At 47.6% G+C, this 11,155-nt stretch overlaps 1 protein-coding gene across 5 annotated transcripts in view; it reads right to left on the minus strand.

The window, feature by feature from the left end:
* MTHFD1L (methylenetetrahydrofolate dehydrogenase (NADP+ dependent) 1 like) overlaps window positions 1–10,936 on the minus strand; it is a gene marked incomplete at its 5' end in the record, with an annotated part of 196,699 nt that extends 185,763 nt beyond the window's left edge. For 4 of the 5 annotated variants that reach the window (XM_082855826.1, XM_082855827.1, XM_082855825.1 and 1 more), the window contains 5 exons: window positions 966–1,090; window positions 5,173–5,226; window positions 5,332–5,382; window positions 6,515–6,599; window positions 10,716–10,936. In XM_082855826.1, the coding sequence (XP_082711952.1) occupies window positions 966–1,090; window positions 5,173–5,226; window positions 5,332–5,382; window positions 6,515–6,599; window positions 10,716–10,936 (536 nt within the window). Of the gene's footprint in view, window positions 1–965; window positions 1,091–5,172; window positions 5,227–5,331; window positions 5,383–6,514; window positions 6,600–10,123; window positions 10,205–10,715 lie in introns of those variants that run through there. The other variant, XM_082855828.1, reaches the window with a different exon arrangement.
* Window positions 10,937–11,155: the final 219 nt, after the last annotated feature.

Consider the following 11,155-nt stretch of genomic DNA (forward strand, 5'->3'; position numbering starts at 1 on the left):
AAGGACAAAATTGTCCCTAACTATTTAGCTTAAATTGATGGTCTCCATACAGGTTAGTAACAAAATAGAGATACTTGGAAAACTTTTCATAATTCTCTCTTTTTATGAAAGACTGGAAACTACATCTTGATACCCTAGGATTCTGGATGTTTTCTAATTGATTAGAGCCTCTTCCCCCTTTATGGTTTGTCTGCTATAGGATCGGAGATTTTCATGACAATCTTCTACCCATGTTTGAGTCTGCCCTAAGTCACAAGAGAAGGCTAGGATAATGGGGGAAACTGGGTATGCCAGTGAGGTGCTGGTCACTCAATCCAGTCCCTACAAGACTAACGTTATAAATTTGCTTACCACCCTGGAATGCTAAATATATCACGTTCTTTCTGGCCACGATACAAACATTTCTTATTTCCATGTAGGAAGATGAGGTTTTTAACTTCCAGGAAACATCATGAACTCCCATATGGATGGTCAGTATTCCCTGTCCCATGAAGCTTACGTCATGACATGAGTCTAAGACCAATATCAGAGCACCTGATATTCACAGTTTTTCCCTCAAATTTCAAATAAAACCTCATGTTATGAATGTAAGTGCTTGCTTTGTTTTCCTCCGCTGGCCTGGGACTACGGCAGAATGTGCTACTGTGGTGAAGCAGGTCCCTGGGTTTTTTCTCTCGTTTGGTAGAATTATTAAGGAAAAGGAAAAGCTATTAGAAGAGGAGAGCTGGCTAAGGACTCTGATTTGGCCAAAATGGCACCCAAGCACTACAAAAGGGCAAGTGTATTTTCTCAAATACGTACTTCCTTAAGCATAATTTTACAAGCCCTCCAACTCCTGAAATATTTAGAACGATTTCATTCATGGCTCAATTACTGACATAGCTGAAAGAGCAGAATTTTAAGGAATTCACAGTAGAAAAACTAGTTTAGCAATGAGTCGATTGTTTTCTTTTCTATGTTCTCACCCATCCACATCTTTTTCTGGTTTCAAGGCATTGAGGATTTTGTTGCTAAATGAGGTCTCGGAGATCTGAAGGGCAAGGCCATGTATTCTGGTGTCTTCATTAATCTTCAGGATCTCATCTATAATCTAAAGTGAAAACTAAAGTCAGTTTTGCAAAAATAAGACCCAAGAACAGACGTTTTATGTCAAAAATAGATTCATAAAAATGCATCTGTTTTAGCTTCTTCTTTCTCCTTGTTGAAGACCTGGTGTAAAGCAGAATGAAGAAGTCTACGTTCCCTCTAACCACGTTTATAAAAGCTTGGTTGAATTTTTTAGTGACTTCAAGTCCTTCTTATCGCTCTATTCTCTGCCAGAACAGAATAAAATAAAACCAAAGTTCAACAGTTAATAAAGCTGAGATCAGCAAAAGACAATTCCCTGTCCACAATCAGATCTGAGCCCAATGCAATTCCAACTTTCAGGGAGGCCAGGACTCAGGAACCTCGAGCATTTCAACCTGGCCCAGAGAAGCCTGTGTTTCAAGCACACTGTGCTTAACCAAAGCTTACTAATCATGACGCTCAGGCCCTCCTGTTCTCTGGACCAGAATGGCATGTAGAAAGCATTTCCAAAGGCTTATGACGGAAAACCTCTAAGCATAGATAGCTCCATTTTACAGGAAACACTGAAATAATTTGCTGTTTATGAAAAAGACCAAAGCAGTTTGGGAAGCTAATATAATCGCTACTGAATGGCCACGTATGTCTTTAAATAAGCAATGCTCTGGCCTCTCTGTTTACCTCTATTTTACGCCAGGATTTCACTTAGCAATGTTACTTGTTGATAACTAAGAGAGATTCTAGCTCGTAGATATGGATCTCACTATGAGAAGTGTTGGTTTACCATTTCTGTTTTACTATCTAGCAAAAATCATGATGGTATTTCTACCTGCTAAGAGAAGAAAAAGCTATTTGATATATTCAGAAAACTCAGAAAGAAAATTTTGTTTACTATTCATCATTCTGTCATTCATTCAACAAATGTTGAATGTTTTGAATATCTACCTTGTACCAGTTCTGAGTAAAGGAAATACAGTTGTAAAAAATATCTGCCCTCATGGAGCTTATATTCTAGTAGAGAAGACAAGACCAATAACAACAACAACAGGGACTTCCCTGGTGGCACAGTGGTTAAGAATCTGCCTGCCAATGCAGGGGACACGGGTTCAATCCCTGGTCCAGGAAGATCCCACATGCCTCTGAGTAACTAAGCCCGTGCACCACAACTACTGAGCCCGCGCTCTAGAGCCTGTGAGACACAACTACTGAGCCCGTGCGCTGCAACTACTGAAGCCCACTTGCCTAGGGCCCGTGCTCCACAGCAAGAGAAGCCATAGCAATGAGAAGCCCGTGCACCGCAACAAAGCGTAGCCCCCGCTCGCTGCAACTAGACAGAAAGCCCGTGCACAGCAACAAAGACCCAATGCAGCCAAAAAAATAAATAAATAAACTTACAAAAAAAATAACAATAGTATAATCTCTGAAATTGATATGGAGTGATGGCGGGTAGGGGGTGGTCAGACGGGGTGGCATCTATACACAGAGCCCAGCCAGAATGAAGTGAGGGTACTACTGTTACCTCCAACGTAGTTAGAGGTAACAACGACAACAAAATCTTAATAAATTAAGATCCTTACTCTTTTCCAACATGATAACACCATCATATAAATTCCCATTTATCAGAATTTCAAAGAAAAAGAGTGAATAAGTGACTCCTTGTCAAAAAAATAAGCCAAGGAGAACCTAAAGGAGAAGGAAATCCAAAAAAAGAGGGGATATACGTATACATACGGCTGATTCACTTTGCTGTACAGTATAAACTAACACAGTATTGTAAAGCAACTATACTCCAATAAGAATTTTTAAAAAATACTGTGACAAACTGGAAAAAAAAAATTTGAATGAAAAAAATTAAATAAGCCAAGGGGGAAAAAAAAGTCAAGGGCTATCAATACCAGCGGCAAAACAATCTAAGAACGTGCAAATTCTACTGCAGAAAATGAGTGTCCTTTGCAAAGGGAAAACAACTTTCTCTGCATTCTGTTAGTACTGGTAGGACAGGTGTCAGTATTGGTAATATCTGACAATGGCAAGTGTGGTAGAAACTGTTTGCCCAATATCCAATTTCTGTTCTATCTTAGTAACAGACTCTTAATTTTTAGCTGTGCTAGAAATGATCTCGCGCCACTTGGTATAAAGACCACATTTCTCGCCTCCCTTGCAAAAAGGCCAAGCAATTAGGTTCGGGCCAGTGGAATGGAAGCAGAACTGTGGCTTTCAGGAGAAAGACGGGGATCCTGACTTTGGTCTTTGTCCTTCCTTTTTCTTGCTGGTGCTAAGAACTTGTTGAACTAAGCCCTGTGATCCTGGAAAACAGGGATGGTTAAGAAATGCCCCCATCTTTTGCGGACTGCAAAGAACCACCTTCCCCATATGATTCTGACACGACCATCCAATGCTCCGTAGTCTTCAGACCCCACAAAGTTCTATTCTTTGTTCATAAATGATTTACTTGAACTGCTGGTCTCCACTGATCCATCGGCACAAAATGTCTGTTAACCAAACTCTGGGTAAGCTTCTTCCCTCCCCCCCCCCACCCCCGTTCCTAACCTTTGACCTACCCTCGGTCTGATTGGCCAACAGCTCTACCACCACCCAACCTCCCCGGGAGAACAGGCTGGCCTCGGGGTAAAACATTCTCTAATCTGCTATTCCATCAAGCCACCCTTTCATCCCACTGTTCTCACACTGGGTTCTTTCCTCCCTATAGAAGAGAAGCCTTTTGCTTACCTCTCAAAGGTGTGTCGAGCTTAAAGGGCAGAGTGTGCAGTCCCTTTCCCCACCTTGCAATAATCCTTTCAGATGATGTCTCTCCTCACTGAGACTGGATTTATTTTCTCTTTGACACTGGCTGGAATGTGGATGTGACCTGTAGCGCTGAATCTGCCATCCTGGATGAGGCAGCACAACAAAGACCACAGCGCAGCAAGATCCAGGGAGCCCAGTTCCTAACGACCCAGTGACGCCACCACACCAGCCGGGGACTGCCTACTGCTAAACTTTATTCACATACAAAAAACTTCTGTGTTATTCCAGATTACTTAAGGTTTTCATCACTGCCACAGCCAGTCTGAAGAAAACCTAGCCATAGAAGGAGCAGACACCAGGATGGCCCATGGTCCAGTTTCCTAGGCCCTACTTATAGGGGTGACTGCTTCTCCCATGCTTGAGATGACACTTATGAGGACTGGTCTTCCCTGCTGGTGGAAACAACTAAAGCACATACAGTAGCAACAAAAGAACCCTATGGTGGTTTTTCTCTTTTTTTTTTTTTTTTGTGGTACGTGGGCCTCTCACTGTTGTGGCCTCTCCCATTGCAGAGCACAGGCTCCGGACGCGCAGGCTCAGCGGCCATGGCTCACGGGCCCAGCCGCTCCGCGGCATGGGGGATCTTCCCGGACCGGGGCACGAAGCCGTGTCCCCTGCATCGGCAGGCGGACTCTCAACCACTGCGCCACCAGGGAGGCCCCCCTATGGTGGATTTTCATCAGCTGCCCCAAAACACCACTGAAGGAGTCACACAACGTTAGCCTGAAAAATATCTTCTCCTTTATTTTATCGACAGGGCAACTGAGACCCAGAGAAACCAAAGAATGGTCCAAGCAAGGTCAAACAACCTGTCAGGACACTGCAAACCAGAACTAGTCCTCCAGACACTGATAATTTCCACTAGACGATGCTGTTGCTACAGCTGAAGAAACACAACCAAAGTCACCACATCATAGGTCACATCGTCAACAGAAACACATGGTAAGGAGATAACAACAAGGTCATGCTGAATAGCACAAGGAACTATATTCGATATGGTAATAAACCATAATGGAAAAGAATACATAAATGTATATGTATAACTGAGTCACTTTGTTATACACCAGAAACTAATACAACATTATAAATCAACTATACTTCAATTAAAAAAAAAGAAACATGGTAAGGGACAGATAGATCAAGGGGCATCTACACTAGTGGGAAAAATGAACTATTCCCTCTAGAAGTTCAGCCCTAAGAAAAGGCTTGTTCAGTTCTGACCACAACTAAGAGATGTTAAGAGGTCTGTTAGGACTGAAGAGGAACACAAAATAAGGGTTAAGTGTGCTGCTATATTACCTCATCTTCACTGCTATCTGCAGGAAGACAGATGTGAGTGATGTTCAGACCAGCCTGCAAAGAGAGCATAGGGTGATTTTGTCACGGAGAGAAAATGAATCTATCACCCGAAAATTAAAATGAAGTTTTAAAATCATTCAAAAAATCAACAATCCTTACCTCCTCAGCCAAATTCTGGTTTACTTCCTGCATCAAGTTATCATCACCTGCCTTGGGAAAGGAGAGCAAGAAGGGGAATATAAAAAATACCTTGAAAAGGTACAAAACAATACAAAGACTAATTCTGTGATTATACATTATCTGACTACAAAGATGATAGGGAAATGCAGAAAAAGAATCTTATTGCTCATAAAAGGGGACTAAGGGCTGGTATTTATCCACATGTCAGTTTCTCAGGCTTTAAGATATATCACTTTTGAAAATAATACTCCTCATAGGGCGTATATAGCCGCATAGGCAGCATTCCTTTCTAAGTGAGGACACTTAAGACGGGTGTTTAGGACTTGCCCTTGGGTGAAAAGCTACCAATGAGCAGAATTCCAGGAGGCCAGGCTCTTGTTTCGCTTTTCTTTCCACTCTTCTCACTTGCTTATTTTTTAGGGGGCGAGGAAACAGACCTCAAAGAACGCAGGCCCCGGAGTGACTTGAGCATAGCTCTCCAGTCTTGAAATTACAGCGCTGATGAAACTAGAGGCTGCTACTCTGATGCATTAAGCATGCACCCAAAACCACAGAGGCAGCTCAACTGCTGGGCTGTGTGACCTTACAGGCTCGGCTCAGCGCACCACTTCCCTGCACCTGCGTCACCTGGGTGTGCCAACTGCAGCTGGCAATGAAGGGGCCGTGGCTAGAACACAGACGTGGAACTCCCAAGTCCTGCCATGCCATGGCTTTTGGCCCTTCAGACTCATGGCAGGCTTGAAAAGACTGAGTAGTAAGACCACCAAATACCATGTCTCAGCAAGCATCTGTCTTCCACAGAAACAAAGTGGAATGTTTTTTCCCATCCCACTCAAATCACATCTGATCAGCATTTATAATGGACCACATTATATCCTGTGTAATGCAACTTACATGAGCACCTACCTCCTGACCTCCGGAAGCTATCCGCACCAAAAGGAGACAGACTCAGACAGAGTGGTACCTAACCTGTAATCCTGAAGCGGCAAAATGACCAGATAAAGGGGGAAATGACAACATTTCCACATGAGCTTTCTCCTCCATCCCCGAAGCCCGAGTGGGACTTCTGTGACAAGAAATGCAGCTGGTCACCTGTGTACAGTTGTCTTCTAAATTAAAAGACATCCTAAAATAGCAAGACAGAACCACATTCTTAGCTTACCTGAATAATAGCAAGAACCGGCTTAAAGGCAGGGTTTTTTCCTTGCAATAAACTCAGAACTTCTTTCGAATTCTGAATGATGTCTCTGCATTGAGAAAGAAAAACAACATAGTCAGGTCTAGGTTAATGACTAGAAAGGATGGATACAACACATTTTCTTAGAAGGTTTTCTACTCTAAATGAAACTAATTAGACAGCACAAGGACAGGCTCCTCTAAGTGTGGAAAGGGTGGAGGGAGGGGGAGGAGAACAATCATGAAATACCTGGCGTAGGGCTTCCCCCGTGGCGCAGTGGTTAAGAATCCACCTGCCAATGCACGGGTCACGGGTTTGAGCCCTGGTCCGGGAAGATCCCACATGCCGGGGAGCAACTAAGCCTGTGCGCCACAACTACTGAGCCTGCGCTCTAGAGCCCGTGTGCCGCAACTACTGAGCCCGCGTGCCGCAACTACTGAGCCCGCACGCCGAGAGCCTGTGCTCTGCAACAAGAGAAGCCACCACAATGAGAAGCCCACACACCGCAACTAAGAGTAGCCCCTGCTCGCTGCAACTAGAGAAACCCTGTGTGCAACTAAGATCCAACGCAGCCAAAAATAAATAAATAAATAAATGTATTTAAAAAAAAAAAATGTTGGCTCTTACAAATGAACTTATTTACAAAACAGAAACAGACCCACAGACATAGAAAACAATCTTATGGTTACCAAAGGGGAAGGGGGATAAATTAGGAGTTTGGGATTAACAGATACACATTACTATATATAAAATAGACAAACAACAAGGACCTACTATATAGCACAGGGAACTATATTCAGTATCTTGTAACAGCCTATAATGGAAAAGAATCTGAAAAAGATATATCTATCTATATACATATAGACAATTATGTATAACTGAACCACTTTGCTGTATACCTGGAACACAACATTGTAAATCAACTATATTTCAATAAAAATTTTTAATTAAAAATATTAAATAAAAAATTTAAAAAAGAAAGTTGGCTCTTTTTCCTCTCACAATAATAGACAAAAGGCTTAGCCAAGGCAGTACCCAAGCTTCAGTGCTTAAGACCACCTCTAAGTATCATCTCTTGTCTCCATCAGGGTCTTGCATGCACAACAGCTTTCAAAAAATGCAAGGGGAACTTCCAGCCAGATCCCATCAGCAATAAATGGCCATGAGCAAAGGGACAAGGCAGAATGGCCAGGGGCAAAACTCCTTCCAGTTTTAGAGAAGAATTTGACGAATGTAACTGGCAGGCACTGCTCTTGTAGGTGGATGAGGAGAGAAGGGTGCTCAGAAAACGTTTAAAGGCTTCAAAACTCAACCAGGATGAGCCTTCCCACAGTCAGCTGGGCTAGAAGACATAGAGTAAATGGGAATGCAGCTGTCTACAACCCAGGAAGGTTTCGGTTTGTTTTTAAACACTTGGGATAAAGCAACTTGATTCCCAGTGAAACAATTGTATTGTTGTGTTGATAAACCAGACTATATGTGAAAGTTCACAAATTACCTTATAAACGAGCAAGAATCTTCTGTCCAACAACATGTGGCTGAGGACCACATGCCGTATGCAGGTTCTCTGCCTTTCTTGGCTGCTAATTTGGGCCATACTGGGTCCTCATTTCTGGCTAGTGTGGGAAGGCACTGGAGTGCGGGTCCCAAGTGGTTCTTGGCAATGTGTATATGGGTCATCTGGAAAGCTTGGTAAAGAGAAAGGCTTTGTGACTCAGCCCAGAAAGTCGGACTCCCTAAGTCTGGGTGGGGCCTGGGAATGTGTGTCTTCAACAAGGAGTCTGGGTGGCCCTGAAGCACTCAGGGGAAATCAGGCCTCTGGTTGACTAGCGTGGGCAATTCACTGAGCCACTAAGGAACCCATTTCCTCATCTGTAGAGCAGGTGTACTACAAGGACTCTACCTTTGTTCTTATAATCGTACAGTGTTGTTCTGTGCCTCAAAGCTACACCTGAACGCTAAAAACACTCCTTCCAAAAGCAATTTTCCCAGAAACACTTGTAGCACCTACCCCTCAATAGAATGAAGGGCACACGACCGTAGAAGCTGACACCTGTCACCAGCTCTGCTCATAAAGTTGGCTAATTCCCCCACAACTTGTCACATGTGTGACGTTTCATTCTTTGGGGTTATTCCTTATTCTTCCATTATTCTTACAGTGCCAAGCAAAGCAAGCAAGGAGTTACCAGGCTCAGGAAGTCTAGAAAGTAGCATAGATGTTTCTCATCAGAGATTTTTCTGCCCTGGGTGAGAAAAGTTGCCTCCTCAACTTCTAGTTGGAAGGCGACTTCTGCATCCTATACTGTCTTTGGACCCTTACCCTGAAACCAAATCCCCCTACAACCTCTTATCCAGTTTATGATTAATCTCTCTACCCAAAACTTTATTCCTTTTCTTGTCCCCTTAATCCTGTGCTAAATGGGCAATAATCAACCAGAGTCAGATGACTAAAATTGCTGTTGTTGGTAACATCCTTAATATACTAAAATTGCTATCATAGATATCTTCACTAACTACAATCTCAAGCTGTTTCTCCAGGGCAAAATGAGCTAACAGACATCTGGCCAAGGACCACCCGGCTAAAGAAGCATAAACCAGAGACATCCCGACTGCCGAAACCACAATTAAGGAATGTTGGACTTCCCTGGTGGTCCAGCGGTTGACTCCCCGCTCCCAACGCAGAGGGCACCAGTTCGATCCCTGGTCGGGGAAGATCCCACATGCCCCGTGGCTCGGCAAACAAACAAAAAAACCCCAAAACCTCTATCTCAAAGACCAAGTTGGAGTGAAGTGCATCTGAGGCGTCCCTTACTCCCCTGCTTGGTACCCTGCAACAAACACTGTACCTGCCTACGTCACAACCCGGTGTCAGTAGGCTGGGTGTGCTGCACATCTAGCGAGGATACCCCAGTTCGGTTTGGTAACAACCCCTTAAGATGAGCTCAGCTGTACACTGCTTAAAATCTAATGACCGGAAGAGACCTAACCGCGACGTCCGGAGAGAAGACAAGGTAAACTGAAGAGTCCTTGGAGTCATGGGCCACATCATGAAGCGCCTTGGAAACAGAGGGAGTAAAAAGGTAAATTCATTTTCAGAATGAAGACTAGAAGGAAAACAGAAGAGGATGTCAGCGGACGGACGTGAAGAGCTCGCTCCGTAACATGGCATCCTGGAACTAGGAATTCTAGTTAGGGAAGGGAAGAAAGGGCTTTCCCGCGACCCCCAGGCATGTCAGGAGCGCTTCACTCAGACAAGGCTCTACTTCCCCTCGCTCCCACCGAAGGGCTAGGAGAAGCGGCTAGGGTGTGTGTGAGGATCAAGGGGGGTGGGTACGGGGGTGGAGGGGGACCCGCGAACGTCTCCGGTGGGGACAGCGGAAGGCCGGCCCGGGGCTCCCAGGCAGAGTTCGCCTCTCGCTCGGGAGATAACTTTGGAAATAAGGCTGAGCTGGGGATTCCGTGCCCAACGTGCAGCGATGCTGGGAACGAGACGGCCCCGACTTCTCCGGCAGCCCTCCGCGCGTCACTGGGTGGGCCGGGCCGCAGCCCTCCCACGCGCAGGAGGCTGCGGCGTTTTGGAAGCGCAGACCTCACCGCAGTCACTGTACGCCGCCCGCAGCCAGCGTCCCGAAGGCGGAGCCCCTGCGCAGACGGGCGCTGATCGCTGGGCCCGGGGCGCCCCTGCCGCAGCCCCGCGGGCCCGCAGCGCCCCGGCCACCACGCCGGATCCGACCAGCAGGCGGGCGGCCGGGCTGGCGTGGCGGGAGCGGGCGCCCCTCCCCCTCGGGGCTCCAGCCCTCGCCGCACCGCCCCTTTCCTGCCCAGGCCGCGCCCGGCATCAGAGCAGGCGGCGGGAGGTGCACGTGGAGTGAGGCGCGCGGTCTGAGCTGCGCAGCACCCGCCGCGGATGCCCACGCCCTCCCGACCCCCGACCCTCCGGCCTGGGCCGGCCCCAAGAGTCTCCGTCCTCCGGCGCGGCCAGCCCGCCCTCCTGGTGCCCACGCTGCCCCCCACCAGCTGCCGTCACCCCTAAAAGTTGGCACCAAACACTCGCGACCCCGTGCTCAGCGAAGCTCCCACGGAGGCCCCCGGGGCCCGGCCGAGACTCGAGAGCTCCGGCCGCCCCACCTCCTGGGTCTCCCCCGGCCGCCGGGGATTTGGGCGGCGGCGAGCGCCGGACACTCACCGGACGATCGAGTCCCGCGCTGGGGGCGCCCGGCTGCCCGGGCCCCGGCTGCTCCCGGCCTGGGTGTCCCGCAGCCGCCGCTGCCCGAGCAGGCCCTCCCCGCCGCCACATCCGCCGCCCCCGCCGCTGCTGGCGAGACAAAGCTCTCGGAGGCGGCGCGGCGGGCCGGGGGGCTGCAGGCGGCCGAGCTGGCGCAGGACGAGCGGCAGGCGCGCGCTCATGGCGAGGCGCGGGCGGCGCAGCGGGGACGCGGCGAGGCGGCGGAAGCGGGAGGCCGCGGGTTCTCCCGCGACGCGGAGATGCGGCGGCTGAGCTCAGAGACGCAGCGGCTCACGTCCCTCCTGGGGGTGGCGGGGCGGGCGCCAGGCGGGAGAACCGGACCCGGCCGGTAACGGGCCAGCGGCAGGAAGGTCCTGGCTATTCTTCCTCAGCGGAGAGGA

This window comes from Leucopleurus acutus, assembly GCF_964270905.1.
Source record: "Leucopleurus acutus genome assembly, chromosome: 15".
NCBI classification, from domain to species: domain Eukaryota; kingdom Metazoa; phylum Chordata; class Mammalia; order Artiodactyla; family Delphinidae; genus Leucopleurus; species Leucopleurus acutus.